The 27,795-nt window shown below is 53.3% G+C and overlaps 10 protein-coding genes across 10 annotated transcripts; 6 read left to right on the forward strand and 4 right to left on the reverse strand.

The window, feature by feature from the left end:
• The first annotated feature begins 66 nt into the window (after positions 1-66).
• Positions 67-2,088, forward strand: P170DRAFT_381983 (putative oxalate decarboxylase). The gene is made up of 8 exons (XM_024845591.1): positions 67-446; positions 535-624; positions 684-699; positions 771-942; positions 988-1,055; positions 1,110-1,230; positions 1,287-1,791; positions 1,852-2,088. The coding sequence occupies exons 1-8, from the start codon at positions 155-157 to the stop codon at positions 1,992-1,994; spliced, it is 1,407 nt and encodes a 468-aa protein (XP_024706237.1). The 5' UTR covers positions 67-154; the 3' UTR covers positions 1,995-2,088.
• Positions 2,089-2,595: 507 nt separating this feature from the next.
• On the reverse strand, positions 2,596-3,648 carry P170DRAFT_508997 (uncharacterized protein; the record flags this gene model as incomplete). The annotated part of the gene is made up of 1 exon (XM_024854636.1): positions 2,596-3,648. One exon carries the CDS (start codon positions 3,646-3,648, stop codon positions 2,596-2,598), a length of 1,053 nt encoding a protein of 350 aa, XP_024706238.1.
• Positions 3,649-6,992: 3,344 nt separating this feature from the next.
• P170DRAFT_474484 (uncharacterized protein) lies at positions 6,993-8,537 on the reverse strand (the record flags this gene model as incomplete). The annotated part of the gene is made up of 1 exon (XM_024853149.1): positions 6,993-8,537. The coding sequence occupies one exon, from the start codon at positions 8,535-8,537 to the stop codon at positions 6,993-6,995; it is 1,545 nt and encodes a 514-aa protein (XP_024706239.1).
• Positions 8,538-9,282: 745 nt separating this feature from the next.
• On the forward strand, positions 9,283-10,614 carry P170DRAFT_425232 (ankyrin; the record flags this gene model as incomplete). Its single annotated transcript, XM_024847617.1, has 1 exon — positions 9,283-10,614. The coding sequence occupies one exon, from the start codon at positions 9,283-9,285 to the stop codon at positions 10,612-10,614; it is 1,332 nt and encodes a 443-aa protein (XP_024706240.1).
• A 2,604-nt stretch (positions 10,615-13,218) lies between these two features.
• Positions 13,219-14,568, forward strand: P170DRAFT_474487 (uncharacterized protein; the record flags this gene model as incomplete). Its single annotated transcript, XM_024853150.1, has 1 exon — positions 13,219-14,568. The coding sequence occupies one exon, from the start codon at positions 13,219-13,221 to the stop codon at positions 14,566-14,568; it is 1,350 nt and encodes a 449-aa protein (XP_024706241.1).
• A 1,075-nt stretch (positions 14,569-15,643) lies between these two features.
• P170DRAFT_474488 (uncharacterized protein) lies at positions 15,644-16,798 on the forward strand (the record flags this gene model as incomplete). Its single annotated transcript, XM_024853151.1, has 1 exon — positions 15,644-16,798. One exon carries the CDS (start codon positions 15,644-15,646, stop codon positions 16,796-16,798), a length of 1,155 nt encoding a protein of 384 aa, XP_024706242.1.
• Positions 16,799-17,164: 366 nt separating this feature from the next.
• Positions 17,165-20,821, reverse strand: P170DRAFT_425236 (cytochrome P450; the record flags this gene model as incomplete). The annotated part of the gene is made up of 10 exons (XM_024847618.1): positions 17,165-17,556; positions 17,613-17,686; positions 17,750-18,209; positions 18,266-18,659; positions 19,018-19,206; positions 19,329-19,578; positions 19,631-19,810; positions 19,857-20,080; positions 20,136-20,489; positions 20,540-20,821. 10 exons carry the CDS (start codon positions 20,819-20,821, stop codon positions 17,165-17,167), a joined length of 2,799 nt encoding a protein of 932 aa, XP_024706243.1.
• Positions 20,822-21,304: 483 nt separating this feature from the next.
• On the forward strand, positions 21,305-22,992 carry P170DRAFT_354545 (aromatic prenyltransferase; the record flags this gene model as incomplete). The annotated part of the gene is made up of 3 exons (XM_024844037.1): positions 21,305-22,516; positions 22,550-22,614; positions 22,842-22,992. 3 exons carry the CDS (start codon positions 21,305-21,307, stop codon positions 22,990-22,992), a joined length of 1,428 nt encoding a protein of 475 aa, XP_024706244.1.
• A 1,148-nt stretch (positions 22,993-24,140) lies between these two features.
• On the reverse strand, positions 24,141-25,410 carry P170DRAFT_436022 (cinnamyl-alcohol dehydrogenase). Its single transcript, XM_024849068.1, has one exon. It carries the CDS (start codon positions 25,246-25,248, stop codon positions 24,232-24,234), a length of 1,017 nt encoding a protein of 338 aa, XP_024706245.1. The 5' UTR covers positions 25,249-25,410; the 3' UTR covers positions 24,141-24,231.
• Positions 25,411-25,547: 137 nt separating this feature from the next.
• P170DRAFT_436023 (flavin-containing monooxygenase) lies at positions 25,548-27,779 on the forward strand. Its single transcript, XM_024849069.1, has 4 exons — positions 25,548-25,812; positions 25,859-26,519; positions 26,572-26,732; positions 26,780-27,779. The coding sequence occupies exons 1-4, from the start codon at positions 25,684-25,686 to the stop codon at positions 27,650-27,652; spliced, it is 1,824 nt and encodes a 607-aa protein (XP_024706246.1). The 5' UTR covers positions 25,548-25,683; the 3' UTR covers positions 27,653-27,779.
• Positions 27,780-27,795: the final 16 nt, after the last annotated feature.

Raw genomic sequence — 27,795 nt, forward strand, 5'->3', positions numbered from 1 at the left:
GAATGCGTATAAATAGACCGAGCGGCGTCTTCTGGTTGAGTTTCAATCTGAATCCTCTTCACTGTCGACTGAGCTCCTTGCATTCTTCGTGGCTTCATTCAGCATTGGCCTACACATACACAGACAGACAGATAGCTTCACACTTCAATTCAAAATGAAGCCCATCTTCCTCTCCCTCCTCCCCTTCCTTCCTACCCTGCACGCCGCCCCAACCCAGAACCAAAACCTCGCCCGAGCAGACGCAGACCCCCCTCTGCGCGGCTCCCCCGATCTCCTCGGCTACTCGTCCGACAACAAACTGACCGAGCACACCACCGAAGGCGTCAAGTACAAGCTCGTCCCCGGCCAGAAGGAAGACCCTCTGATCGGTAGCTACCTTGACTTCGAGGATGTCGAGAACCCGCAGCCCATCCGCGGCGACATGGGCGGGACGGACTCCACGCAGCGTACGGCCCCTTGCTTGCATGCATTCCATTCCATACATTCCTGCACCCGCACGCGGCATAGAATGCAAGTGTCACTGACTCCCCGCAGGACAAGTCGATTATGACCGCTCGCACAGCGATAAATTCGCGCCGCCCGGAACCGACAAGGGGCAGACGATCAACGCGCAGTGGCCCATGGGTGAGTTTGTTTCTTGTTGCGTTATACTCCAGTCGATGACGTCACTAACCCTATTGCAGGCCTGAGCCGGAACCGGTACGTTTACTTCCCAGTTCCACTTGGACAATGGACAATGGGCAAAGAACAATGAACTGACTTCTTTGTAGTCTGGGCAAGGACGGCGCCGGATGGGCCCGTCAGGAGAATACGCAGGTGATGCCCGACGCCACGAAGATGGCCGGCGTGGATATGCGGCTGGCGGCGGGCGCGTATCGTGAGCTGCATTGGCACGTTGCCAGCGAGTGGTCGCTGGTGCTGAACGGGTCGTGTCGGATTCAGGTTTGTTGACTTTTTTCGAGGTAGGAGTTGTGCTAATGTTGGTAGGCTGTCAATGAGGACGGACAGACTTTCGTCGACGATGTCACCGAGGGTGATGTTTGGTTTTTCCCGCCGTGTGTATCCCTGCATCTACAGTGAATGAATTGGAAGGTTCTAACTGTCTGTAGTGGTGTTCCTCACTCTATTCAGGCCCTCGACGCAGGTGTCGAGTTCCTGCTCGTCTTCGACGACGGTTCGTTCTCGGAAGATAACACCTTCCTGGCCTCTGAAGTCTTCATGCGGAACCCTGTACGTCCCCTCCCCCCATTTTCCCTACATCCCAAATCAAACCTAACAGGTACAAGAAATCCGTCCTCTCCAAAAACTTCGACCTCCCAATCTCCTCCTTCAACGACATCCCCGAAGACGAGCTGTACATCTTCCCCGGCACGCGCGCCCCCGACAACATCGAAGAACAAAACGTCACCACCGCCGCAGGCATCCTGCCGCGCGAGCAAAGCTACTCGTACCATTTCTCCGAACAGCCGGCGCACGAAGTATCCGGCGGGTCCGTCAAGATCGTCGACCCGCAGACGTTCCCGATTGCCGAGAACTTCGCGGCGGCGCTCGTGACGGTGCAGCCGGGCGGACTGCGCGAGATCCACTGGCACCCGAGCAGCGACGAGTGGACGTTTTTCATCCGGGGCAAGGGTCGCGCGACGCTGTTCGATGCGCCGTCCGTCGCGACGACGTTTGACTACGAGGCCGGCGATGTGGCGTACTTCCCGCAGTCGAATAGTCATTATATTGAGAATACGGGGGATGAGGAGTTGGTGGTCTTGGAGGTGTTGCAGGCGGATAAGTTTACTGGTTTGTTTCTCTCCCTGTTCTCTCTTGTTGATGTTTAGGGTGTGATGCTGACTGTTGTAGATATCTCGCTGGGTCAGTGGATTGGGTCTACGCCGAAGCAGATCGTTGCCGATACGCTGAAGTTGCCTGAGAGTGCGCTGAGCAAGTTGAAGACGGAGAAGCAGTTTGTGGTTGCGGGTGGCAACGACACGGAGAGTGAGTGAGCTGTTTTGGGTAGCAGGTTTAATTGAAGGGGCTGGATTGAAGGGGTGGAGAGTATACATCTATCTATAATTTGGTTGAGCTGGGGACGCATAGGATGCATTGCATGTTGATTGTTAAGATTGCTTCTGCATTACTACATGGAATTGCACGATACTGGATTTTGGTTTAATTTACAGCAGGATAATCATTCTTTTGTGGGGATAAACATACTAAACATCCTTTATTATATGTAAAAGATTTCGGCACACCCTGACGGTAGCATAGAGTCGTTTGGATTGATCTAGGTCCTTCTGGAGAAAACATAACACACTACAATTTAACAAAATACGTAGTCTTAATAGACACCGGGGAAAGTTTTATTTAATCACATGATAGACAGGAAGCTTAGTCCAATAACTTTAAACTACATAAAGAAGGAAATAGAACAAATAAATGCCGTAAAAATCAATAATTCAAAAACTCTTTAAAGAATCAGTCTCTGGAGATCTCCACTTTCTAGTGAAGTTCTAACACATTCTCAGAATCACAGAAATTGACAATGGTAATTCGATCAAAGCTCAGAAGAGTCGGGTCAGAAACCATTCAACAGAGCCTGGAAATCTAGGGATTCTCGGAATACGGAGGCGGCGGATCGTCATAGACATCCTGCAGGGGCCTATCCTCCTGGGGGATATTCTCCGGGTTGTTCAGCCGAGCAGTAACCTCCGGAGGAACAGGCTCCTCACGGACATTCGACTCGGGGAAATCCCATTCGTGGACGTTAGGGATATGCGGCACAGGGAAGTTCACCTGAGGGAAATTCAAACCAGTGTAAGTGCCCTCTCGCAGAACCATAGTGAATCCATCCTGCTGAATCACCGTTCTTCCACGGCGGCCATCAAAATGGACATTGACATTGCCACCGCCCTCATCCTGAGACACATACTCGTTGTCAGTATCCACCTCACTATCGGAATCCGGCGCCATCCCCATCCACCCCTCCAGACTCCTCTCCTCAAGCTGTCGTCTCCCCCCGTATGCATGGCTGACATCTTCCCCCGTCGCCTTCCGCATAACAAGCACATTCTTCCCTCGAATCTTCCCCACCAACCGCCCGTACCTGAAAACCCCATACTTCACCACCATTCCTTCAAAACTGCTCCCGACAAGCACACACTCCTTGACCTCGCAGTTTCGCACCGCCCCCCTCATCAAGCGGCTGTCTTCCATGACTCCCGAGACAGCAGTGCTGCGGGCCATTTGGCTCCGTTTGATCTGCGCCCCCTGCGCCGTGCTGCGCGACAGGGTCGACGAGTCGATCTCCCCGCCGTTGACGGTGCTTCGGCTGAGCGAAGACTGCACAATGTCCCCGCTGATGACTGTGGAGCGCTTGACGGTCGCGACGGAGAGCTGGCTCCTTTGCACGGTGGAGCGGCGGACAACGCTGCTGGCCACTTGGCTGTCTGTGATGGTGGAGCGAGTGACTCGCGTGCGAGGGTGCGGGGGAGTGTCCGATAGGTTTCCGAAGATGGTGCCGCGGATGTCGCTGCGCGAGATGGTATCGGTGGTTGTTAGGCTCGTCAGAGAGCTGTTAGCGATGGTCGAGCGGGAGATGGTTGGTGTGGAGCCGTCCCGGGGGAGGACGCTCGTGGTGATGGTATTGTAGTTGGTCATTTTGGGTGGCTTTCTCTCTTTGGTTCACTCACTCACTCTCTCTTTGTGTGTGTGTATGTATTGGATTGATCGATGAGAGTGGAGGATTGGGTGAGATGGAGTGTGGTGATGGTGGGAGAGAAAGACAATGAAAGAAGGTCGAACGAAGTTATATACAGTGAGAGTGCTGTTATATTGGGTGCTGAAGATGGGGGGTTGTTGATACTGAGCGGGAAGACTCCGGTAAACTCGATGCTGAGCTGGGTGGTGGCTGTTCTGCTTTGTGATCTCGCGGAATAGCCCTTTTATTCGGTATACATTGTATTGCTGCTCGCGGAATAACCCAGTTTGTATGTCATAATAATTCAAGTAGTTAAGTTGATTACACCAACGCGATATCATACAGTCTGTTATTCTATAGTATAGCTTCCATTAAAGAACAAACATTCAGTACCAACACAAGGAATAGAGAACGTATCTATCACCCCAAATTTTCTTACCCCAAATTTCCTTTCATTCTGATCCTTTATCGACGACGCTCAAAATGAATCTCTCCTACTGCAACGCTCTGCTGAAACATGCCGCTGTATACTGGGTTAGCGTACGCTCAGGAATCGAAATGTTATGATATTGGATCATGAGAAAGAAATGCAAAGGAGGGATTACTCACTACTTAAGTTTAAGTTCTCCCTTCTTGCGCAGCCAGCTGGGTTGCTTGCCGTTTGTTCTTGGACCTCGTCGGGTGGGTTTCTTAATCCTCTTGGCTTTCTCAAGAGAGGCGCTGAGCTTTTTCTCTCTTTCTGCAGCCTCCTCGATTTCGATTCTCAGTTGGTTTGATTCTGCCATTTGGTCGACAAGCTTTTGACAGCTGATTTGCAGCAGCGCAACAAGGTGTAAAAAGTTCATCTTGTGAGCGAGGTTTTGTCTGGCAAGGGTCTCGGTCTGCTCGTTCAAGGTTTTGCGTTCGGATTCAATACTTGAGATTTCTGTTTCAAGAGCCTCGTTAATCTGGTTCAGGTCTTGGGATTTAGATTCGAGGCGCAATTTTTCGGTTTCGAGGGTCTTGTTCTTTTCGTCCAGGTTTTGTGATTTGGATTCAAGACATGTTTTTTCTGCTTCAAGGGTCTGGTTCTTCTTGCTCAAGGTTATTTTCTCAGCTCCAAGACATGATATTTCTGTTTCAAGGTTGTTAGCGTACTCCTGAAGCCGGGATATTTTCATTCAACGTACTCTCGGAATCAGCCTGGCGGGCATCGAAGCCTGACTGGATTTCCTCGTCCAGTTGAGCTATTTTGGCCTCCTGTTTATCCGTTTTTTCAGTCAGTTCCTTCACTTGTGCCTCTGCTCGGCTTCTATCGGATTGGATATTGTTGAGACTTTGACAAAGAGCGTCATATTTACGCCGAAACACTCGACACTCTTCCAATTTCGCTACAAGGCATTGTTCCGCTTCCCGTCTTTGCTTCCTATCGACTTCCGCCTCGGTTTTGAGTTGCGATTCGTTCCTTTGAAATTCTTCGAGGCGGCTCAAATGTCTCTTATTCGTTTCCTCGGCATTTTCAAGTTCCTTGCTGAGGGAGGCATTCGTTTTTTCTGTGTTGATCAGCAACTCTTTGGTCTGGTGGTGCGTTTTCCTAAGTCGACCGGTTGCTCGTCTCTCCTGGCGCAATTGCTGGAGAGCGGTTTGTCTCCTTTTCTTGACTACCTGCAGCTGGAAGGCGAGGTAAACGTTCCTTTGCCTCGTTTTACTAAGTAGTTTGAGGGTACGTCGCTGTTTTGCTCGAAGCTCTTTATTCTCTTTCTTCGTCTTGTCGACATTTCCTTGAAGTATCGTCTGATCCTTCTTCAATGCTTTTATTTGTCGAGCCTTCTTCCGCAACACCCGTTCAACTTCGTCAATCGCCCCCTGCGTCTCACAATCGGACTGTTCCTGTTCTTCGACGGAAGCGGGTATGTTCTCCGATCGACTGTCGTTCGCATTCAAAGTCGATGTTTCATTCTGCCGGGATGTCTGAGCTGTGCCGGGGGCTTGATCGCTTGAGGATGAGGTGATGCGGTCTCTTGGGGCTTGCTTGCCCTTATATACTTGACGGGGACATCTGGAAGTGTTTGGTGGACGTATATTGCCGTTCTCGGAGTTGATCCGCAAGGGAATACGACTTCTTGGGTGACTGGAAAACGAAGTAGAAGATGTAGGTTGGCCAGGGTCGGTTTCATCCGATGATGTATTCGGACTCGACGAGGGAGGTGTTAAGAGGGGATTGAGGACTGATGACGTCTGCTTGTTTGTCTGACAGCCTGTTGTGCGTCTAGTTTTGTGGCCTATTATGGGACGAGAGGCTGATTGGGCCACCCTGTGCCCTTTATTCATATTGAAAGGAGAGCCAAGATGGGAACCATGTCGTCTAGGAGGAAAGCTCCAGGGCAAAGAAGGCATGTTAAATAGATCCAAGGGTGCGGGGAATCACCCCTCACCGATCCAAGTCGGCCCTCCTCATCTCCGACAACACGAGGCTCAGCACGCACACCCGGCGGCTATATCATTGTCATACTAACATACTCGGTGAACTGGATTGGATGAGCGAAGCCAATGGGATTCGGTGGAAGCGTGTACGGGCATTGACAGGGATGATTGGCGGTTGGAAGGCTGGATGAACAAGGAAACTCACTCGTGATTATACGCCACTCGTTCAACATGTTTTGACTGGCTATGTGTGGCTCCTTCCATCATCTTTATTCTTGGCCTCAACGCCGTCTACGTAGTTCATAGCATTTAGAGGAAGTGGACATGCTCGAAAGTGGATAGATACACTTGGCGTCTCTTCCCTTTCTGTTCTTTTCTATATTTCTTTTTTCTTTTCTTTTTTCTTTTCTTTTTTCTTTTCTTTTTTCTTTTCTTTTTTCTTTTCTTTTTTCTTTTCTTTTTTCTTTTCTTTTTTCTTTTCTTTTTTCGAAAGGAACTGAAAAGAAGGGGGGGGAAGCCAAATAAATAAAGACATAAGCAAATTTTGAATACTCGACACTGATCTAGTGGAGGTATTCAGACGGCGGTGTGTTTCTTGATCTATGTGATGAGGTTATAAGATTTACTGGGAACAAGAACACTGAGAGAATTATAGTTAATGTTGCAAGGGGATATGATAGCACAACATTGTACGCGAGGGGAAGGGATATACAAGGGAAAGCAAAAAGACAAGTACGAAAGAAATTTAAAGATAAAAAAAGGAAAAAATTGGAAAATTGAACAATCAAACAAAAAGCAAGAAACATAGGAAACAAATAAAGAAAAACAAAAGGAAAAATCAAAAAATGGAATGTCGGGAATAAAGAACTGAAGGCAACTTCAACGAAATCACTTGAAACCCTCAAGATCGTTTCCCTCCCAACAACCATGATGAGATCGAGCCTTGGCTTTGGGCCTTTGCTTCTTCCGCAGAAGTTTCTCCGCTTTCGTTTGCGTTTTGCAATTTAGCCAGGCGATCCTGAGTTTCGATGAGCTGACATTCAGTCTTCGTAGTCTTTCGATTCAATGTCACTCGCTGAAACTTCAAAAAAGTAACCTGAGCCCTAAGCATCTGGTTGACATTCTCGATCTCAACATGCTTAGCCCGTTCTCCATGAAGCCGCTCGATGTCCTCCTGTAGCTGCATGATTTTATCTTGGAGCTTCGCGATCTGGATTCTCTGCGTATCGAAGATGTCAGACCACTGGTCGCGCTCCTTCTGGAATTTCTCGTCCATTTCTGCCATCTTCTTCGCATTCACTACATCAGACTGAGCTACCCCAGCATCCTTCTCCAGCAGATTATTCCGCGCCTCAGACTCCGCCAGCCACTGCTGCGACCTCTGAATGAACAATCCATCCTCGACCTTCTCGGCCCTCAAACGATGTATCGCCGCATTCGCCTCGTCCAGCATTCTCACCAGATTCTCATTCTCCGCCTCAGACGCACCCAGCTCCTCGTACAGAAGCGAATTACTACTCTCACTCTCGTGCAGTAGCTCATTCACCTGCCTCTTCTCCTCCTCCAGCCGCCCAACCGCCTGCTTACCCTTCTGCACCTGCTCTTCCAGCCCCGCGCGCTCTTCCTCATAGCTCGCCAACTCGGTCTTCAAATACGCGGCGCTGCTCCGCTCCGTACTCAGCTGGCTCTGCAGCTGCAGGATCTGAATCTCCCTGCTCGATAGGAGCTCTTTGCCGCGCTTGTGCCGAGCCTCCAGCGACATGATGTACGCGTGCAGAGTCTCGATCTCCTGCTCTTTTTCAGCAAGGGCAGTCGGATCGGGCAGTTCCTGCTCGATCACTTTCACTTTGTCCATGAGGGCTTGGAGTCCGAGCGTGAGTTCGTCGAATCGCGTCGTGGCCTCCTCGGGGATGGGGGTCATGGGGGCTGGGGCGTCTTTTTGCTGAGGGCGTGTCTGTCTGACACTGGGGGTTTCGAGGGGAGGCGTGTCATTCTCGGCAATGGGTGTGTTTGGACGGGTTATATACTTCCGCCGACGGGGCGAGGTCTGCTCATCTTGATGGTTGGTGGGCTGCTCTGTTGGCTTTTCGCTAGGAACTGGGCTGGGAGCCGGGTCTGGGACAGCGGCCGGGACAGAATCCGGGACAGGAGCCGGCGCAGGATCCGGGGTTGGAGCAGAAGTAGGAACAGGGGTTGGAGCAGAAGTAGGAACAGGGGTTGGAGCAGAAGCTGGAGCAGGAGTGGAAGGGAGGATGGATTCACGCGGACGAGGCGCCGGGGATGGCGTCGGAGCCACGGGAGTCGCTGTGTTCTGGTCCCGCAAGCGATCTGTTTTGATTGTCGTGTCTCGAATGGCTGAGAAAGGGTTGAGGTTCCTGATATCGTAACTCGAAGGACGATTAGAATTCCGGAAAACAATCTTTTTCTGTGTGGTAGTCGACGACATGTTTGCTTTGGGCGGTGGGTTTGGCACCGGCGTCGAGTAGGGCACAAAAAATGAGATTCTGGTCTCGCCGGGTAGTAGAGTGGCGCGGAATACGTGTCCGGGTGCGTTTACTGGCCTGGACGTGGTGATCGAGAAGGTCAGGAATGACCTTTCTTGGTATATAAGGATTATATAGAGGTACGTTTTTGATGACCTCTATATAATGAGGTGGGGAAAAATGGAAGAGGGGTGGTTCGTCGACTGTTGTTGAGATGGTGGGTGTTTATATAGTCGGGATCTATCTTGGAAGGTAGCGGTAACTTAGGTGAGGAGCTGGAGAAATCTGATATTACTTTGTGGGAGCTTGATCGAAGAGAACAAAGCTAGAAGTTTATTCTTGATACAAAGGCTAATTGTACATGACTATATCTCTAAGGATTGAGCCGCATTCGCAATGGAATTATTCGAATTAACAAAGGTCAATGAAAGGGTAAAGAATGTCATCTCTTATTAGTTGCCTGTGTTTATGTTTAATAGGTCTCCATTGGTAAAGTGACTGACTATATAAGGTGTTCTCCACTCCTTTTTCTTATGATTTCATCCTTTCTCCCAATTCCTCTTTCAACTGATCCTGCTCTTCGTGCAATTTGTCTGACTCTTGCGGCGGGTCTCCGTCCATAAACATACAAACGGTAAGTCCCGAAACACTGACAGCCCCAAGTCTTTTGCTCAGCCAGAGATAAAGGGGAAGAGAAGAAAGATCACAATGCTGTTTGATGAGCTTCCTAACGAGTTGCTTCTTAGTATTGCAGAAAGGCTAACGTCCGCAAAACAGATCAGTGCGTTGATGCGGACAAACCACCACTTCTACGCGCTGCTCTACAGGCTCCTGTACATATACAATATCGAAGAATGCCGTTGCAGTGCACTGAATTGGTCCATCGATCGCGAAAATATGAAGCCTATCGAAACACTCCTCGACCTCATTTTCTCTACTAAAAAGTACAGCCGGTGGATCCCCCAGATCCAGGGCGCGCTAGGTGAAGCTGCCGCATGTGGCCATGATGAGATCGTTGAGATGTTCCTTAAGACCGAGGGCTTCGACGTGAATGGGCCAATGGATGAGTCGCCTCTTTATTTGGCATGCATGTTTTCGAACAATGCGAGAACCGTCGAGCTTCTGCTCGCCACGGGACAGATAGATCCGAATATCCCAAAGAGAGCCTGGGCGCTTAGAGAATGGCAAACGCCTCTGTTCGCTGCAGTCGACCATCAAAACGACAAGGTCGTCGAGGCTCTGCTCGCCTCTGAAAAGGTGGATCCAAACGTCCCAAATGAAGACTCACGGACGCCTCTGTTCCTTGCGGCCCAGGAAGGGTACGCGAAGTCCGTCGAGATGCTCCTAGCTACAGGCCGTATCGTTGCAATGAAATCGGACCCACTGCAAGACACACCGCTCATCGCGGCAGCGGCCGAAGGAAGGGTAGCTATTGTGCGGAGACTTCTAAAAGAGGACTTTGTGGACGTGAATGAAAGGGGCAGACGCGGGCGGACGCCGCTCATAGCAGCAGTCAGGGAGTTTCAGTGGGAGGTGGTAGAAGAGCTACTTGCTACCAGCGGCGTTGATACCGGGCTTCGCGATAACAGCGGACGGAGAGCATTGACTCACGCGGTGGGTAGAGGCTGTTGGCAAATTGTACGGGACCTGGTGACAATGGAGGGCGATGAGTGGAACACGGGGGATCCGGGATTCCCGACGCAGTTCATGCGGGCAGTGGAGTTCGGACATCTTGACATCATACAGTTCATGCTCTCAATGGGAAGATTTGACGTGAACAAGCTGGATGTTAACGGTCTCAGCCCCTTGGGTGCGGCAGTTAATTACGAACATACGCATGTTGTGAGATCTCTGCTGACAGTCAACAGGGTTTGGCTAAATCAACCCCAATCAGGCCAGACGCCGGCGCGAATTGCTAGGAGACGTGGTCTCCCGGAGATAGCAGACCTTATTGAATCATGTATTCCTGCTTGCTACAGAAATCGCGATGATATAGATATCAAGGTAGGCGGTCCATACTGGCTGCCACCCCAGGAATGAAATGAGCATACTCAGCGGAGTGGAGAAAAGTACAATGTAATTGATACTTCTTGAATTGTTCCGCCGTGGTAGGTTTAGTCTATACTATGTATTTTTAATAACTAGTATCCAGATTCAATACTAATGAAAATATACTTAGGAAGTACAACTCGCTACTTACACAATAAAGACAGTAAAAGTGAACCTCTGACTATTTAGAAACCAGTAGTGTTATGACTTTAATTCCTAGACATGTGACCAAATACTATGTGAGCTCTACAAAGAGAACAAAGGTAATGAGTTTATTTAATACAAGTTTACCTGTCTAGATATAAATGATTAAGCCAATTTTCAAATTTAATCTATAGCTACACTCAGGATGAAGAAGAAAGAAAGTTGATGGAAATTCTCTCAACGTGTAGAACAAAGAAGAGCCCTTGTTTAGTGCGAAAAGGGTCGAGAGATGCAACAGATGCTCTTCGGCAGAGTATAGTAACCAAGGTTCCAACCTATATGGAGACCTCTAATAGGAAGTTTGCGCTAAGTAGGTATCCGGTGTCAGTGTTAAAGAATATATAAAGGCGCTTGGTGCCCTTTTGTTCCTTTTGTCAGCTCCTCCTTTTCAGCCATCCTCGTTTATACCAACACTCCTATATATTCATGGATCGAAGGGGTTGGTGATACAGTCCGGCTGGTCCGTCATTGTGGAAAGCTTCTTATGGTAAGCTTTTGTTTATAACATACCCTGTCTCGAAAGACCTATAGTCCTGAGACGGAGAGGGAAACAGCCAAAATGCGTCTCAGTGAGTTCCCCAACGAATTACTCCTTTGTATCGCCGAAGAGCTAACCTCCGAGAAGGACATCAGTGCATTCATGCGAGCTAACCGCCACCTCTACGTCCTCCTAAAGCACTACCTCTACCGTTTCAACTTCCGTTATTCAAAAAGCTCAGCGCTGAAATGGGCCGCCGCATGGGGTGATACCGAGATCGTCCAAATAATGCTCGACCTGCTCTGGCCCGTCAACAAAAATAGACGGATCATGGCCTTCACGCATCAACCCTTCTCGCTAGCCGCCGCATGGGGCAACCATCACGTGCTCGAGCTTCTGCTCCAGACCGGAAAGGTGGACGTAAGCTGGAAAGACGAGTGCAAGAGGACACCGTTGTTCCTCGCAGCCATGTGGGGGAATACCAGGGTTGTTGAGCTCCTTCTCGCGACGGAAGGGGTGCGTCCGGACACAGCCGATCGAGACGGCAGGACGCCGCTCTTCGCAGCGGCGGCGAATGGCCACGAAGAGATTGTGGATCTTCTCTTGGCCATAAACCACATCTACCCGAGCGCGTGGGATCGAGCAAGAGATACGCCGCTGGTGGTAGCAGCCCGGCATGGACATGCTGGGGTTGTGCGGAAACTGCTCAAAGCGAGAGGTGTGAGAGTAAACGAACGTGGCAGATACGATCAGACGCCGCTCGCTAATGCGGCTAAGTACGGCCATGTGGAAGTGGTCAAGGTGCTCCTTTCGACTAGCGGTGTAAACACAAACCCCTATGATATGGCTGATTGGACCCCGCTGTATTACGCAGCGAGAAATGGGTATTTGGAGGTTGTGCGGTTGTTAGTGGCTGTGAAGCATGCCGACATCAATGGAAGGTGCTGGAGGGGGGCGCCGCTCAGGTTGGCGGCACAGTTTGGAAGAACTGATGTGGTGCATTTTCTGCTCTCTCTTGACGAGATCAATGCGAATGCACCGGATTGGAAAGGTCGTACGCCCTTGGCACATGCTGCTATGTGGGGGTGTTTAGAAACGGCGAGGTGTATGCTGACCTTCGATAAGGTGTGTCTGAATCCTGTTGACCGTGAAGGTTATACGCCGGTGCAGTTGGCTAGGGCAAGCTCGAACTTTGAACTGGCAAATCTTATTGATTCGCAGATTCTGACTGTTACAAGCAATGTGGCCTCAGAATAGCTAACTGAACTGACATGCTTTTCTTTGAGTGTGAGAAGAAAATTGTTCATTGAGACCAGTGCAACCAGTGTCTAGGGAGATTTCCATTGGCTTCTCGTTCTAGTATTCACTAAACTAGGAGCTTTCATTTAGATACAGAGTGGACCGGGAAATACAGGTAGCAATACTATATCGATGTTTTGGACAATAAAGAATGGACACTAGCCTTTTATTCTGGTAAACAAATAAATCAATCAAGCAATAGCGTACCAAGGAAAAAGTAAAGAGCCAACTAAGTAGGCAAAAAATGAAAGAATGTAGATAAAGAGGTGAAGAAATGTGAATGTAAAAAGGTGCCCTTGTCAAGTCTGATAATAGAGGAGCCTGAATAGTTGATCCTGGAATCCCCCGCTAACTTTGCTGTTCTGTGGAAGATTCCAGGGATAGGGCTCGTTTCCCGATATGCAGGTCACATGAGGAATGACTATAAAAGGCCGTCATGGCTCGAAGTCAAGTCATTGATTGCGATCGTTGACACTCGCCTATATACTGCGATACCCCACAACTGCACGTCTTAACTTCCCAAGAACTCTTGACATCGCAGATACGCACATCATTCCATCCTTTTGTCCAGAAGAATCCGAGGTTTTGGAATACTCTTTCCATCTGAATTCATCATGGCAGACCTCTCGGGCCTCTCGGCAAACGCCCACCCCTTTATTCCCGAACTGTACTGCGAATGCAGACAGCTGTTTGAGAAATTCGCCAACGGTCTGAGAGAGGAAGGCTGCCTGAGGACTCTTGCCAAGAGCATCGATGTAGCACTCCTGCTGGAATTATACTCCACCTTTCTGACCTGGGGGGAAAAGCTCAAAGTCGATTATCCTGCAGAAACTGAAGGATCTCTCAACTATAAACTCCGGCATAGAAGAGCATCCAGGGAGATGACTGAAGATCTCCTCAATGGTCTCAAGACACTTTTTCGTAAAGCAGTAGATCATCTAAACGTCCTCAATGAGTCGGTGCAGTTCTTGATCGACGTGGAAAAGGCCGCGGGCGGCGAGGAAGGTAAATTTCGAATGCCAGGGCTTCGAGAGATCGGCCCATTGTTCACGGCTCTTCGAAGGGGAGTGAAGGTGACAGTAGCCATATTTTCGATCCAGCGACAGCTTGAGCTCCTTTTCAAGGCGCATAAGCTGCCCAGAGATGAGCGGGATGAGATGGAAATGTACGAAGCATATCTGACGCCTTACCTTGACCAGGTCGTGGAAATGGTGCGTCAATGGCGCCATGAAGCCCTGGCCGAGAAGGACCTGAAATGCGACAAGGCTCCGGGGAGCGATTCGGTGGATGATATCATGTGGTTTTGCAAGCGACTTGCACTGGCCAACATGAAGAGAAAGATGGAGTTCCCGAAGCAAACTGATCCTCTGTTCCTCCCTCAATCAGACATCATCGAAATTGATCATTCTTCTATGACAGATTGGGAGAGGGTTCAAGAGTGGATGCTGCGAGAACCCCTATCCGCAAGCAAAAGGCTACAAAGTGTTCATCCTTACGTCTGCACTTTCAAGGACTGTCCGACAGCGGGCCTCTACTACAGCGAGCAGGGTTCCTGGAAGGGTCACGAAGAGGTGAAGCATCGCATGGTTTATGTTTGCCATAAGTGCCCAGGAGTAACCACCCGCAGCAGAGAAATGGTGAAAGCACATCTCCTCACTCATTGCACAGGCAATCGGGTAGATTCCGCAAAAGAGATAGAAGCGAATCTACGGTTCTGCTACCGGTCGGAAGATATGAATACATCCGATAAGAAGGACACTTGTCTCATCTGCTTGAAGGAATCTCCACTCCCGGATTTGTACAAGCATCTGGCAGGCCACATGGAGGAGATTACTCGTCTGGTCTTGCCCAGTTGTGAGACTGACTACAAGGGTACTTGTATCTTCTGCAGGAAGGAATTTCCGCGCGAGGGTCTAGCCAATCATGTTGTATCTCACCTCGATGGAACTGCCATTTCCTCATGATGATAGGACGCTACTGGGGCTTCCGAGGCGGATGACATGAACCCGCATGACTGCCAAACGAGAGGTGCAGATTCTAGAAAATCTTAGAAGTTAGAAAATTTCGAAAATAAGATAGCTTTTTGCTTTAAAAAAAGAATTAATAAAGTAATAGAGGCCCGAACTGTTAAGAACACATAGAGAATCACATGAGTAATTTATGACTAGAAAATAGAAATAAATATCTGTTAGGAAAGCACTAACCGAGAGGCATATGCAGAATACCTTCATGTCTACATAGAACCTGCAGCGGCCCAACGGCCGTTGACGACCCGGGAAGAGCCTTATAAAGGAGCTGAAAATCGGGTTTAATGCAACCACCATCATCATCATAATCATCAATACCCGTTCGGAATTCTGGTGCAATCGCTCTGTTTCTAAATGATTGAAATGCTTCCCATAGCTCGGCGTGGTCAAGACAACGAGCTTTTCATAAAACCTATTACTTATCTATTACCTACCTATTACTTACATAAACTCAACGTCGTTAGAAATGATCCTATATACGTTCAATTTTGCTAATTAATCAATCTCCGCGTAAGCAGCCCGATGCCGAGAATCCTGACCGCACCGACCTTTTTTCTGACCACGCTGAACTACGCCCCCTTTTCGAATAGCAGCCAGCCATCTGAATCACATGCGTGGCATGAGTCCTAGCATATCTCAATGAAGTAGCTAAAAGGTATATAGAAAGGTAGGTTAAAGGAAGCCACCCAGAGCAAACGCGGACATCCGCCACGGCCCTTGTCGAGTTTGATATAAACGGATTTTATACTAGACTCTTCGGTATAGTATCTATTAATGCTGGAAATCCCCACGACTTTGCAACTCTATAAAGAATCCTAGATAGACCTTGCGCCCTGATTGCAGGTCATGGCTATATCTATAAAAAGGCGACCATGTCCCTAATCGATAGCCAATATCCAACTATCCAATCCGTCAGAAGACACGATACATATCTTCATCTTCAACAGTCAACCCCAACTCTCAACACTCAAAACCCTACCCCACTAACAAACACAGAACTGAGACCCTCACCATGACAATCTCCTCGATCCCAACCGCCCCTATCACCGACCTCTACCAAAAATGCATCGACGCCTTCGATACCCTCACCCACGCCATCAGCGACGAAGACTGCTCCATGATCCGTCTCGGCCACATCACGCGCCCAGAAGTGCAGTGCCTATCCGCGCGTCTTTCCGCCTGGGGCACCTCGCAGAAGGCGAATTATCCCGCGCGCACAAGAGGGTCCCTCGAGGGTCACATCCGCCACGATGACCTGCTCCTGCGCGTCGTCAAGGGATGTCTCTCGGGCGTGCGTATGGCGCTGACGGAGTTGGGGGTTTCTGCGCGGAGGTGTGAGGCTGAGGCTGGGGCTGAGGCTGGCGAGGATGATGAGTGCTTTAGTATGGTTAGTGGGTCATCGGATGCGGATGCGGATGCTGAACAGGAGCAGGGGAAGCGCCGGTCGAGGATTCGAACCGCCATGGACGATATCAAGATGGGGATTGATCTTCTGGACAACGTGGCGACGATGATTCAGGACGGGGAGGTCGACGAGGGTGCGTTTGCGGATTTGGGCGTGGAGATGGAGCAGATCGTGGGGATCGTGCGGAGCTGGCGCCGGAAGGTCTATGCCGATGCTGGTGCCGATGTCCCTGCCCCTGCGGGTCTAATTCCGGGCGACGACTCCGTAGACGACATTATGTGGTTCTGTGAGCGGCTTGCGCGCGCGCAGGCCAAGAGGAAAGACGACCATGCGTTTTACGACCCCGTGGATGACGCGTACGATGCTCTGGCGCCGTATCTGTGCACGTTCGCGGACTGTCGGATCGGACAGAAGCTGTACAGCAGGGTCGATGACTGGATCGGCCATGAGCAGCAGGTGCATCGCTTCGAGTATGTCTGTGACCGGTGCGTTTGCAGGACTCCGGAAAAGCAGGAGTTCGTCGACCATCTGCGCGAGCACCATCCGTCTCCGGGAGGGGACCTGTGGGAGCTAGCGGAGACGTTCCGGCGTCAGGGGGAGTATGATGGCGAGAAGAGGGAGACTTGTCTCCTTTGTAGGAAGGAGTTTGCGCTGTCGGATCTGTGCATGCATCTTCAGGCTCATATGGAAACTTTTTCGGTCCTGGCCTTGCCCGGCTTTGATTGGGATAGGGTGGTTTCGGAGGCTACCAGGGATGATTAGTGTTGAAGGTTTCATCCAGGTGAGGCTGTAAGATGGGACCAGGAGGTTTGCCTCTCCCAGCTTAGTAGACTGGATTTGCTCCATCACTCGTACAGAATGCTACAGAACGAAGTGAAGATTGTAACAGTTTAAGATTGATTCTAATTCAAGATTGATTTATCCCATATATCCGTATAAACCATTTGTACACGACCCATGCACTTATCAATAATAGACAAAAGAAAAGAAAAAGCAAAAACACCAGGTATATAAAAGAAAATACTCCCTGGGTATAAGCAACCCAACCCAATCAGTTATACAATCCCACCAATAGTAGCAAGTAGTCTTAACACTCACCCTGCCCTCCCTCCCAAAGCCAAAAACCCATTAATACCCCCCCTGATCACTCTTCACCTCGATCCGCGTCTGCACACGAATATCGCCCTCATCGGTAACCAAATTCCGTACGGAGTCGTCATCGTACCCGCTCCCGCGCATCGACACAATCGTACTCGTCATGCCATTCATCGACTTCAGCTGCGTCCCCTGCTGCGTGTCCCGGCCCGAGAGATTCGCATACGGCCGGTGCTGGCTTTTTTTGAAACTGATGCCCGTCCCCGTGCGCGGGTCCTGGCCCGTCGTGCGGTTCGAGGTCCGCCAGACGTGCCCGCGCAGCCACCGCGGCAGCTTCGCGAACAAAGGCCGCATCCCGATCAGGCAGGCTGCGCTGAAGTACATTCCGCACTCGACGGCGGTCCAGGAGAAGCAGTCGGAGGACCCTGTTGGGTGTTAGATGGTGAGTCTGGTGGATAGGAGAGGATTGGGGGGGGCTTACAGGTAGGATCGTTTCGGATGACGTCGCCGTCGCGGAAGAATACGGCGGTTCGCACGCAGGGACCGAATAGACCACTGGAGTTAGGAGGGTTGTTAGCAGGGTGTCGGTCGAGAAAAGAGAAAAGCAGGATAACGTACAGACTGCCCAGCAGGAAGACGCCGGCGATGCGGAACTTCTGGGAGCTGGAGGCCTTCAGGTTCCAGACGGTCGGGATGGGCAGGACGAGAATGACCAGGTCGATGAAGATGTTGGGGAGGTTGGTCAGCTGGTACCAGAGGACCTGGTTGAAGCAGTGGCCGTTGGGGATGGTCTTGTCCCAGGCGTAGGCCAGCGGGAAGCACTCGAGCTGGGCGGCCAGGATGGTGGCGAGCATGGCGGACAGGACGAAGCCGATCATGAACCAACACACGCCGCGGTAGAGCTTGTTGGTGAAGATGCGCAGGTAGAGGGACAGGACGGAGACGCGGGACAGGGCGCTGGAGACCACGTAGAGCCAGTCGAGGGTGTAGAGGAGCTGCAGGAAGACGACGATCTTGTGGGGATCCTCCGCCATAACGGAGGCGGCGTGACGGCCGAGGCCAGCGTGTATGACGTCCACTGTATAGGTTAGGGTCGTGACACTGAGTAGAGTGGACGAGAGTCAAAGAACCTACCGTATAGAACGATCATCAACCCCATGCAGCACAGGTATGAAGGAACCAGTAGGAACTCGTCCCAGCCGCGGGCGGCGTCCGTAAGGCTGCGGGCGTACAGCCGCATTCCCAGCAGGATTGTGGTCAGGACCAGCGTAAAGGTGGTGGCGGCGATGACTTGATTGCCATTGTTGGCCTCCATGTACCCCGGAGGGAACTGAGGCTCTGCGGACGCATCCGACATGATGGACGAAGGGACGATCGAGGGACGATCGAGGGGACGAGACCGGAGCAGGGAGACAGAGCGAGGACAGGAAAGATGGCGACCGAAATGACCGTCGGAGTGGGAGGCGCATTGCAGAAGTAGGAATTCCGGTTTATCAGTCAGGCTGACTGCCCCGGATGACCCCCAGGACTAGTTCTGAGGAATCGGCCCATGGCTGCACACTAGACCAGGCCAATGGCGGCGGATACAACCCAAAGTCCTGCAACCGCGAGAGAAGCGACGAAACGGCACGGAGGGGGCTGAATTGCTCGGGCGGGATCGGCAGCAAATTGCCCCCAAGACGAGGGAGTGAGACCGGATTCTGCATGTCAGACTCGCGGGCAGGGATTGTAGGGATGAAGAGAGGCCGGCGACGGGGCCACGTTCGTTTCGCCAGCAGCGGTTTGGTTGGCGCTAATCAAGACTTATGCAGGCCGGACGTCCAGCCCCGAGACTAAACTGCCTTCTCTCTAGGCCGTGGGAATCGTGGGTTTTATTAACTAATTACAGTCTGCTCCAGCGCCCGCGCCCTCATCTCCATCTCCGTCTGTTTCGTCACCCAGCTGCCCATGACCTTCCATGGTTGGTCCGGTCGGGTCAGCTCGACGTCAAACCTGTGAAAGAATTCGGCTACGACCTTGACGATCTGGATCATCGCGATATGCTGCCCAATGCACGTGTGGGGGCCAGCGCCGAACTGCATTGGACGCTGTTAGCCTCATGCAGCGGAGAAAAGGAATCCCCCGGGGTCCCTGCCCGACAGGAGGGGATGCAGAAAAGCAAAAAGGAGAAAACTAGGGTATAAAAGGGGGGACGCACCGTGAAGATGTACTTCTTCATTTCTACTTTCTGCTCCGGAGTGGCCTCGAGCCACCGCTCCGGTCGGTACGTGTCGGCATCTGCTCCAAAGATCGTGGGATTACGATGCAGCACCCAGGCATTCACTCCCACTGTGGTATCGGGGGGAAGGTGATATCCGTCGATAGTCACGCCCGAGGCAGGGACTTTTCGTTCCAGGATGGTGCCCGTGTTGGGATGAACCCGCATGGTCTCGATAAGCACGGCGTCCCTGGTGGCGAATCCTGTCAGCGACGTTCCCTCCTTTTCCAGGAGAAACTCACAAATACGGCAGAGACGACGCGGTCGCATAAGAAAGCTGGGCATCGTCATCCTCTGACAAGCCCTCCGCTTGGCGAGCGCCCGCAATTTCTGCACGCAGGATCTTGGCGACGCGTGGGTTCTGCGCCAGATAGTACCAGATGGCACGCAGCGTGATGGCCAGGACGTCGTGGCCGGCCATTCTAAGCAATCAGCAACAAGTCATCTAATGGATAAGTGACGTCTTACAGGTTGATAAAGATGGCAGCCTTGATCTCGCGCACCGACACCTTCTCCGGCTGCGCTTCATGCAGCGAGAGAAACTTGTTCAGCATGTCGGGCTTTTTCTCCAAAGACTTCTGGCGCTGTTCGACCTTGTCGAAGGAGTACTGGATCAGCGGCTCGGAATTCTCCGCCGGCATGAGCGATCGCAGCAGGCGCAATCCGAGATGCAGGATCGGAGCTTGGGTCAGCTGGAGAAGAGCACGTCAGTCGATCCATCGGATAATTGTGGGCAGCGATACCCACCAGCCCGACCAGCACGAAGATGCGATCGGCGGCCGCGATCATCCCGTTGACGTCGCTGCCCTGCTCCAGAAACCCTAATTTCTCCGACACGTTGACGTCCGCCAGACTGTCGTAGGCGTACAGATGCAGCCACAGCGACATGTTCAGCGCTTTGCCCTGCTCCTCGCGCATCCGGCGCAGGAACAGGGCCACGCAGTTGGCGATCTGCGGCTCAAACTCCTTGACGGCGGACTTGGTGTACAGCCCGCCGATGTTCTTGCGCAGCGAGCTGTGGTACTGCACGTTGCGGATGGAGAAGAGGTTCTCGAGCGGACCGCCGCGATAGCTGGGGGCGCCCACTTCGTAGAATTCCGTCTAGACGGGTTAGACAGCGAGTAATGCTAGCAGGGAACAGGTCTGTTCACCTTGGGAAATGCCGAGCGCGCGGCGTGCACCATGGAAAAGGCCTCCGGACTCGACACGGACACATGGTGCGGTCCGATACGAACGACGGGGCCGTAGCGATCATGGGCCGCCACGTTGTCGACGTGCATCTGGTGCCGGTAGACGGACGAGACCTTCCAGAAGTTGCAGAAACTGGCCAAGAAGGGCCCGGGGATGGGATACAGGGCATTGTAGCGAGTGCGCAGCAGCTGAACCACCACCAGAGCCACGGCGCAGAGGCCGGCCAGCACGACGAACGACATGATGGGTGCAGAAGGGGAGTTGCAGGGAAGAAAAAGCCATCAGGCCCTAGTCCGGCCTGAATATTTAAGACCTTTTTCCACGCGTCGTGTGCCACGCTACCGGGGCCGAGCGTCTGCGTCCCAAACCCCCGAGCGTTGAGCTGGCGATGGGCTGATTCGCTGCGTCGCAAAGGCCCCGTTCTCCAACAACGTGTTTTATCGGCAAGTTGCCTTGGCGATTGGGGGCCGGGGGGAGATGAAGGCGCAGTGGCTTGTCTGCTTCGGAAGCTAAGAATCCCACGTGTGGAAGTATGACGCGAAAGGGCGTTCCTGAATGCCATTGTTATAAAATCCGACTGTCCGGGCAATCTGGATGCTTCTGTAGAAGACGTCAGCCCATTTCCTCCCGTCCCATCCCGGGCATGTCCTGGTCTTCGTATCTCCGTTGATCGCTTGGATCCTGAAGCATCGCAGTCCACCATCTGGCCCCCATCCACGACCGGCATGGCTTACACTCTGCTGCGTCCGTGTTATTCGGCGCTTCATCCCACTGCTGCTAAATTACTATCCCTGTTCTCTTTCTGGCCATCTCCGTCACCGCTGCGTTCTCTAACGACGTCTTCGCGGCAGTCGCCCACCTTCCAGCGAGTGACGACGGAGGTGCAGTCGTCGCTGGACTCCCATGGCGAGTACTGGTGGCACACGTCGGGGCTCCTCCTGAGTGCCCTCCTAGACGAGGCTGGATACTCGACGACGGCCCAACATCGCATCCTGACCTTCTTCGGCCGCACCATCGCGCCGTCGCTGGGCCCTACCTACATCCCCGGCGCACCGCAATGGCACAGCTTCATGACGGACGACCACCACCCCATCGAACTCAGCTGGGACTGGCACACCGGACACAAGTCGCCCACGGTGCGCTTCTCCGTCGAACCGGTGGGCATCGACGCCGGCACGCCCGTCGATCCCGACAATCGCACGGCGGACGCATCCTTCCGGACGGCCATGACGGCAGCCCTACCAGACGCCCACATGGCCTGGTTCGAGCACTTCGACCGCGAACTCACCCCGACTGCCCCCACGGGCTCCATGGAAGGCCATCCCTCCAAGCTGTTCTACGCCTTCGACCTCTCCGCCGACGCCATCACCAGCAAGGCCTACTTCTTCCCGGGCTTCGTCGCCCGCGCCACCTCCCAGTCCAACCTGCAGGTCATGAGCGACGCCATCGCGCGGGCCCCTGGCTGCTGCAGCACTACCACGACGACCCCTGCCTCGCTAGCGGCCCTGCACACGTTCCACGACTTCGCACGCGACCCTCTCACCCCGCCGCTGGAGATGGACATGCTCGCCATCGACATGGACCCGCCCGCCCTCTCCCGCCTCAAAATCTACTTCCGCAACCGCGCCACCGACTTCGCCTCCGTGCGCCAGATGATGACCCTCGGCGGCCGCATCCCCCTGTCTTCGGACATGGTGCGTGGGCTACAGAACCTGCGCAGACTCTGGGACGCCGTCTTCGAGCAGTCCGGCATGCCAGACTCTCACCCGCTGGGTTCCAGCACCCACCGCACCAACGGCCTCCTCTACAACGTCGAGTTCCGCCCCGGGAGTCCAGACCTCAAGGTGAAAATCTACATGCCAGCTCGCCACTACGCCCGCTGCGACGACCACGTCCTCTCCGCCATTCGCTCCTTCATGGCCACACAGGTCGGTGCTGTCGACAGGGACGGCGACAAGGATGGAGCCGAGAATCCCTCTCCCATGCGGGGAGGAGGAGGAGGGGGAGACTTTGCATCGGTGATGCGACGCATGTGGTGAGTCTTTTTTTTTCTCCCCCCTTCCGTGTCTTGAATTTTTAATCTTTTAAGATTCCCACCTGCGTCATTCATCCATCCCGTTTCAACCCATCCCATCCCATCCCTGTCTACACTTGCATCTCTCGCGTGTCTCTACCCCGCCCCTCCCCTCCCCTCCCGATAACCCATGTCCTATCCATGTCGAACAAACCCTGCTGCCAAAACGCCCGCTAACAAGCGCCCAGCCACCCGGACGCCTTGCAAGACCGCGGCCTGCACACGTACATCGGATGCTCGGTCCAGAAAGGTGGAGACCTGCGCGTGGTGTCGTATGTGAACGGGCAAGGGCCGAAGCTTCTGGACAGCGTGTCGGCCAGTGGGAGGGCGAGGGTGTAGGTGTAAGGCTAAAATCTGACGGCGTGCAGGTGCAGCAGGGGCAGAGTAGTGGCAGGACAGGGCAGGGCAGGGCAGGGGCCATTTCTAGTGGGTCTGCTTGCCGGTCTGTTCTGACCTGACTGTGTCTGTGTCTGTGTCTGTGTCACATCCTCTGCTTCGGGGCACGGAGGACGGGATTGTCGACTGGACGGGACTGGACTGGCCCCTCGCGTGGCATGGCATGGCATGGTGGCAGGGATAAAGTAGTGGAGTGGATGAGGTGAGTCTGTGTTCTAGACAACGCAGAGCACGGCCGGCCCCAAAAGACAGGAGGGGCAGGATAGATTGTACATATTTTTCATTTATTTTTAACGGGCATCGGATGGGACGGCTTATTGATTTAGTTTCATTTGATTTGGCTGGTTTGGATTGATTAAAACCACGTCGCATCGCAAGACTAGATTCTTCAGGTTAGGGCGTGGCCCAACCCAAGACGTCGCGGACCTCCGATGCAGGCCTTTGGGGGCCGATGTAACCCTCATGTTAGCGGTGTCGATTATTAATTCGACAGGTACTTAGCCATGTGCGAGGGGTGAGAAAAAAAAAGCCCCCAGTTAAAGTATGTGTTACGGAGTAGAAACCAATGCAATGCTACACCGGAGTCGGAAATACAGTGCCTATCGGAGGGCACGTAGGGCCAGACCCAAGAGGATCCAAGAGAATAATCCAAGAGCAGCAGAAGTGGCTGCCGGACGCTAAAAGATCACCGCGTCTCTAGCGCAGTTCCGAGGCAAGGATCAACAAGACTCAGAAGAGGGGAACCCTGCAGAGTGTGTCGAGGGGGTTTAGCACTTCCGGTGCTTCCATTCGTTTTCTTTCTTCTTTTTCTCGTTTGGGAGGGAGGACAGGGGGGAGGGCAGGGGATATGTTATACAGCCACCTGCCGTATGTCGATCTCGGAGGAATGCAAATTCTCCGAGATCATCGTGATCGGAGTTGATTACATGAACATCCTAGTCCAGTCCGTCAAACCGTCCGGTTTCATTTCGCCCCCATCGTCCACCGTCCATCGTCTGGCTAGCGTGACGCCGTTGGCTTGTGCGCGGCTTCACTGCCGTGCCTTGGAGCTTATTGATCCGGTTCTTCGGAGTACTCCGTACGCAGTATGTAAGGTATCTCATTTAGCCGAGGATCATTCTATTGTATAGTCTACATACACCCGACCTTCAAAAAAGAACGAAAATGGAAAGACGATGAAAGTTAAACCCTCTCCCTCCCCAAATTCTCCAAAAACTGCCCCGCCGCATCCACCACCGCCTCCTCGAACGACCGAAACCGCACCCCCAGCTCCCTCTCCGTCTCGCTGGAGTCATACGGCGCCGGCAGCGTCGGCATCGACCCTTTCGAAAACACCCCCTCCGCCGTGGCCTTCGGATACGCCTTCGCCACGATATCGAACGTGGCCGCGTAGTCGGCGAAGTTGCACGCGCCGAACGCCCGCGGCCCGCCCTCCCGCGGCTCGTACTCCAGCGCCTTGAGGTGGATGTCGGCGAGGTCGGCGATGTGCACGAAGCCTTCGTGCACGGGGACGGGGACAGCGACGCCGGTGACGGAGGCGATGAGGAGGCCGTTGGAGGAGTTCTTGACGAGGGCGTCGTTGTCGCCCGGGTACAGGACGTTCGGGCCGTAGACGTAGCCCGGGATGACGTGGGCGACTGAGAAATGGGGACTGTGCGACGCGACAAAAGCGTCGGTGTTGTTGATCTCGTTGATCTTGCCGAGGATGTAGCCCTCGAAGACGGAGGAGAGGGAGGTGGGCGGCGGGATGGGGACGCGCGAGGCGGCGGAGACGCGCACGTTCGGGTCCGGGATGGGCGTCATGTTGGCGACGATGGAGGACGTGATGAGGATGCGTTTGATGGAGGGGTGTTTGAGCGCGGAGCTGAGGAGGTTGGACGTCCCCTGCACCGTCGGCTGGTAGATGTCGGTCATCGGATCGTAGCTGGGGACCGGCACGGGGGAGCCCACGTGGATCACGTAGGTGATGTCCTGCAGGGCATCGTCGAAGGCACCCTGCGCGGTGATGTCGGGGATCACGACGGAGGTGAGGCGCGCGCCGGGCGACAGAGATTGGATGACGGGGTTGGAGAGCACTTTTTGCGCCTTCTCCGGGGTGCGCGCGCTGATGCGGACGTGGTAGCCGCTGCGCAGGGCTTCCAGAAGCACGCGCGAGCCGATGTAGCCGGTGGCTCCGGTGAGGAGGACAAGAGGTGGCATGATGGTGTGTTCGGATGGAATGGAGGTGAAGAGAGAGTAGGGATGATGGAGAGATCGGAGAGGTGAAAGGAGAGAACTGAGATTGTCGCGTACCGTCGATTTGGCTTCTTTTTCCACGCGACCTGACTAATTCGTGAGAAATTAGCGTGAGGATTGTTCTACTTCATAAGATTTATTCGATTGTAATCACTTCATAAAAATGGGGCCGAAATGCGGGACTTTAGTCTGGACTCTTATCACAATGGCACCACGTTGTCATTACACTAGACACTAGAACTAGAACTAGAGGAACAGGGGCCAAACATCTGAGAATCCATCCAGGCCTTGACTCGCTTCCGGTCTTCCTGAACCGTGGCAACACTCAATATATTCACGCATTCCCGTCTCCGATGCAACATCCGCATCTAGAGTCGTTGAAATCTTCTAATCCTCACGATGGACCCCTCGCGTGAAGACGCCATCCACCACGAGCGCCATGTCAAGGTGATCTGCGTGGGCGCCGGTGCCTCGGGACTCTGTCTGGCATACAAGCTGCAGCGCTCGTTCGCCAACTTTTCCCTCACCGTATGTGCCCATTCCCCCAATTCTAAGCTCCAACTCACACCGCCAGATCTACGAGAAAAACCCCGACGTGTCCGGTACGTGGTACGAGAACCGCTATCCCGGCTGCGCCTGCGACGTGCCCTCGCACAACTACGTCTATTCGTTCGAGCCCAAGGCCGACTGGTCGTCGGTGTACGCCGGCTCGTCCGAGATCCGCAGCTACTTCGCGGGCTTTGCGCAAAAATACGGCCTGGCGCAGTTCATCCGGCTCGAGCATCGCGTCACCGAGACCAGATGGGACGCCCAGAAGGGCCAGTGGCTCGTGCAGGTTCAGGATCTAGCGTCGGGCGAGACCCGCGCCGACTGGTGTCACATCCTGGTCCACGCCACGGGGTATCTGAATAAGCCGGCGTGGCCGGACGTCCCGGGGCTGGACAGCTACCAGGGCGTGAAGCTGCACAGTGCGGATTACGACGAGACCGTGTCGCTGGAGGGTCGCGATGTGCTGCTCATCGGGGGTGGCTCCTCGGCGGTGCAGATCCTTCCGGCGATTCAGCCGATCGCGAAGAGCGTGACGATCTTCATTCGATCGCCCGTGTGGGTGTTGCCCGATATCAGCTCCGAGGCGGGCGCCTTCTCGAAAGAGGAGATTGAGCGGTTTGTCGAGGATCCGGAGAGTGTGTTGGAGTTGAGGCGGAATAATGAGCGCACGATGAACAGTATTTTCAGTATGCTTGCTCTCTGTTCTGTGGTGGTTGATCTTGTGCTAACTCTTTCTAGCGGTCTATCTCAAGAACACGGTCTTGCAGGAACAGTGCAAGGGTCTACTCGAGTCGGAAATGAAGAAGCTTTTCCAAGACAAGGAGCTCGAAGAGAAACTCATCCCCGACTTCGCTGTCGGCTGCAAGAGAGTCATCCCCTCCGGCTTCCGCTATCTCAAGGTACCTCCATCCCTCCCCCTCTCTTCAGCATAAACTGACCCAGATAGACCCTCCAAAAAGACAACGTCAGCATTGTCCACGGCAGCGTCACCTCCTTCACGGAATCCGGCTGCACCAGCAACAACGAAACCGCCCACTCCGGCGACGTGATCATCTGCGCCACCGGCTTCGACACCTCCTACATCCCCCGATACCCCATCCTCGGCCCATCCGACCGCAACCTGCAAAACGAATGGGCAGACTCCGTCACCGGCTACATGGGAGTCGGCATCCCCGAGTTCCCCAACACCTTCACGATGCTGGGTCCCTGGACGCCCGTGTCCAACGGCCCCACGCTGGTCGCCATCGAAGCCCAGGCCGACTACATCTGCTCCTTCATCGACCGGTTCCAGACCGAGCCGATCCACAGCATGGCGCCCAAGCAGCGCGCCTGCGACGACTTCAAGGCCCACGTCGCCTCCTTCATGGACAAAGCGGTCTGGACCGACCGCTGTCGGAACTCGCATAACAACCACACCATCGGGGGCCGGGTCCCGACGACGTGGCCGGGAAGTACGCTGCACTATTTGGAGGCGATGAAGGAGCCCAGAGCAGATGATTGGGAGATTGTGTATGAGGGGAATCGGTTCTCGTGGCTGGGGATCGGCGTTTCGCAGACCGAGTGGGATCCGACGGCGGATCTAGCGTATTATATTCGTCAGAAGGATGATGGGCCTTGGGAGAGTCGGAGGAAGAGGACTCTGGAGAGGGCGAAGACGGGCAGTATGCCTCCGAGGGCGCTGCATCGGCAGGCGAAGTTGGCGGCGGCGGTAGGCCAGAGTAATGGGGCGGCAGAGAAGGCTGGGTCGGAGGACCAGGAAGGAAGTCCGAAAAAGAAGTCCCGAGTTGCTGAGACCGTGGTGCCTGTGGAGACTTCGTAGATTCCAGGATGGATGGACTTTTGGCGTTCGATATTGCAGCGTTCCGGGTGAACGTAATCAGCTCTGAAAGTAGAACACTCTGCTAATTCATGACCAAGATAATATCATATTGCTGCTGCACCATTCAAAGTGTCCAAGTGATA

Source organism: Aspergillus steynii (assembly GCF_002849105.1).
Source record: "Aspergillus steynii IBT 23096 chromosome Unknown P170scaffold_3, whole genome shotgun sequence".
Taxonomy (NCBI): Eukaryota; Fungi; Ascomycota; class Eurotiomycetes; order Eurotiales; family Aspergillaceae; genus Aspergillus; species Aspergillus steynii.